General features: G+C 40.6%; 1 protein-coding gene across 1 annotated transcript; it reads left to right on the top strand.

Annotated features, from left to right (window-relative positions):
* Positions 1-1,376: 1,376 nt before the first annotated feature.
* Positions 1,377-2,072, top strand: LOC136849428 (trophinin-like). Its single transcript, XM_067122779.1, has one exon. It carries the CDS (start codon positions 1,377-1,379, stop codon positions 2,070-2,072), a length of 696 nt encoding a protein of 231 aa, XP_066978880.1.
* The last annotated feature ends 1,366 nt before the right edge of the window (positions 2,073-3,438 follow it).

The raw sequence follows: 3,438 nt of genomic DNA, 5'->3' as shown, positions 1-3,438 counted from the left end.
ATAATTATGTGTGTGTGTATATATATATATATATATATATATATATATATATATATATATATATATATATATATATATATCTATATATATATATACGAGATGTAATCGTATTTTCGATAATGTCAAGTGTTACTATGTTTTTCTCCGTACAGTCCAGAGGCTGACATCTTGTCTAAGCCACAAACAGCGACGCTCTTTTCAAGGGAAATACGTAATTAATTTAGTATTTGTGGGACTCTATTTGTACCCTTTCTTTTCATGTCTTAGCTGTTAGTCAGCTCAGTGGTCTGGTTAAACTAAGGTATACTCATTCTCCTCATCAGACCAAACCACCTCATTGCACTCTTATATAAATCGTTCGCCTACGCTAAACATTCAGAAAAAATAATTGTAAACTTGAACGGTACAGTTGCTAGGTTTGGATGAGACAATGTTGCCAAGTCTGAAATCAGTTCTTTATCAAATTTGGTGTTGCTTGGTCCAGTGGTTTAGTTGTTGGGATTTCCTCGTTTTCCCTTCTTTCTGTCGCCATTTTGTAGATAAAGCAGCATCCAGCACTAAAATTTGTGCTCCTGGAACATACATTAAATTTCTGGGTCTTTTCTGTATCTGTAATCCTGCCAAATAATCTTGCAGAATACAGCTCCCTCTTGTAGTCTTTTCTGTAACTTCTGCCTTTACCTGTCATGTAATTACTTCATTCTGTCAATACCTATGGCAATTTTAGTTCTTTGAATTATATCAAAGACCTCCTTTTTTTATTTGCCTCCAGATGTCATTAATTTGGTGCCATGAATGTGAACTCACTGCCTCTTATTACATGAAATTATAATATAATCTTACTTATTTAATGATATTTGCCCCATACTCTATTGAGCCGTTTTCTTGCTGTTTTAATTTTCCACCTCTGTCTCTCAGAATTGTCTTGTTTCAATTGTTAATCGTTTTTATCGATAATTTTTAATAATATGATAGGTGTTCACAATAATTGTTAATAATATGTAAATTGTTGATAGTTATTTATTGTTGATCATCTTTAAGTTACTTGTCTGATTGTGTCTTTCACATCGCGACGATCGAGCTTTATAAATATCCTCACCCCACCCCCTTTTCCACCCACCTACCCCCCCCCCATCCCCCACCTTCCCGCCCCCATCCCAACCTGGACACCCCCCAGGGCGCGGAGATACTGACGTCCTCCCAAAAGTCGTCGCCGCTTCGAGAGCTTAAATTTCAGACCTAAGCGTGAAGCCATTACAGTTCATTTCGGCTAAACTTCAGGGTGGCTCCGTGTCCAAACTTCCCGATAGCGAACTCCCCCCCCCCCCCCGCCTTCCGAAGTTGTGAGAGCCGTATAACTCTCCCGTCGAATCCTCATGGCGGTGTCCTTCGAATTCTCCAGCGGCGTAGGTGTCCATTTGGATTCTCCAGTGGTATCTTTGTGTCCTTTGGACTCTCCAGTGGTATCCTTGTGTCCTTGGGATTCTTCAGTGGTGTCCTTGGGATTCTCCAATGGTATCCTTGTGTCCTTGGGATTCTCCAGTGGCATCCTTGTGTCCTTGGGATTCTCCAGTGGTATCCTTGTGTCCTTGGGATTCTCCAGTGGTATCCTTGTGTCCTTGGGATTCTCCAGTGGTATCCTTGTGCCCTCGAGATTCTCCAGTGGCATCCTTGTGTCCTTGGGATTCTCCAGTGGTATCCTTGTGTCCTTGGAATTCTCCAGTGGTATCCTTGTGCCCTCGAGATTCTCCAGTGGTATCCTTGTCAGCCAGGGATTCTCAGTGAATATCCTTGACTGTCCTCAGGGATTCTCAGTGGTATCCTTGTGTCAGGGGATTCTCAGTGGTATCCTTGTGTCGTTTAAGGATTCTCAGGTGGTATCCTTGTGCCCTCGGGATTCTCGCAGTGGTATCCTTGTGTCCTTGGGATTCTCCAGTGATATCCCTGTGTCCTCGGGATTCTCCAGTGGTATCTTTGTGTCCTTGGGATTCTCCAGTGGTATCCTTGGTGTGACTCAGACTTTTTCCTCTCTCTCGTGGCTTGCTATCATCAGCTGTCCCGCAGCCTGTTGATGGTGAATGGATAAAGGTTCTCCTATTGTTTTGAATTGTGCGTGTGTGTATGTAATTCTCTTCGATTCTATACAGTATATATGCGTCAAGTGATTCAGCTGTTTTGTGAGATTGCGTGATAAGTAAGCCCTAGTAGATGCTGAGTTCAGTTTGGGGAAATGAGTACCTCGTTGATAATTTTTTTCATATATTTTTTATATATTTTTATATATTTTTTATGTATTTTATATAAATGTGGCTTTTGATCGAACATTATTGAAAATCCAAAAATAACGATGGTTTCGAACATAATTGAGACGACACTTATTCTTTCCCACCTCCGCCCATCTACTTTAAAACTGTAACCTTCAGTTCAGACAAAATCAGTGGGCAAACTATTTTCCAAAATTCGTCCAAATGAACATTATTTCCTAATTTGCTTGTTAAAAAAAGTTATTTTATTTTATTTTTCAAATTCCGTCTGTTCATGATGGGCACAGGCTCCAGAAAGATTTATGAGTGGGCAGTGATCCCAGACATTTAACTTTTGGTTTTACACAGTGGCCGGGGAAGAAGAAAGAAAGAAAAAAAAAGAAGAAGAAGAAAGAAGAAGAAGAAGAAGAAGGAGGAGGAGGAGGAGGAGGAGGAGGAGGAGGAGGAAGAAGCTTTGCAAAGGTTCCCCCTTTTTAGTTTTCTGTAACAGAAAACTATTGTGCCGGCTTTGTCTGTCCGTCCGCCCTCAGATCTTAAAAACTACTGAGGATGGTAGAGGGCTACAAATTGGTATGTTGATTATCCATCCTCCAATTATCAAACGTACCGAATTGCAGCCCTGTAGCCTCGGTAGTTTTTATTTTATTTAAGGTTAAAGTTAGCCATAATCGTGCGTCTGGCAACGATATAGGACAGGCCACCGCCGGGCCGCGGTTAAAGATTCATGAGCCGCGGCTCATGCAGCATTATACCGAGGCCACCGGAAGATAGATCTATTTTCGGTGGCCTTGATTATACGCTGTGCAGAAAACTCGATTGCGCTGGAGAAACTTCGGCGCATTTTTTATTTGTTCTCTCTCTCTCTCTCTCTCTCTCTCTCTCTCTCTCTCTCTCTCTCTCTCTCCATCTCTAGGTGAATGTTATTTAATTTAAAATTATCATCAGTTATTTTATCATATTTCGATTCCACAATGCCAGTGGTAATTTCCTTGTTTTATTTTACTGTTTTTACTTAATACCTCACACGTGTATTTTTATGCATATATTTCAAACGTATATCTTTTGCTGCCTTGCTGTAGTAAATCCCGTTTTACTTTCAGTACCTCGATGATGTATTTTCTCTGGTATAAAGTTTACACATCAATCAATCACTCAGTTCATTTGGGCTGAGGTG

This window comes from Macrobrachium rosenbergii, chromosome 21 (assembly GCF_040412425.1).
Source record: "Macrobrachium rosenbergii isolate ZJJX-2024 chromosome 21, ASM4041242v1, whole genome shotgun sequence".
Classification (NCBI taxonomy): Eukaryota; Metazoa; Arthropoda; class Malacostraca; order Decapoda; family Palaemonidae; genus Macrobrachium; species Macrobrachium rosenbergii.
The sequence above is the reverse complement of the archived record's forward strand: the minus strand, read 5'-3'. Positions and strand labels throughout refer to the sequence as shown.

What these genes read in the sequence shown, in the direction of transcription:
- LOC136849428 (XM_067122779.1), top strand. Translation starts at nt 1,377, where the DNA reads ATGGCGGTGTCCTTCGAATTCTCCAGCGGCGTAGGTGTCCATTTGGAT.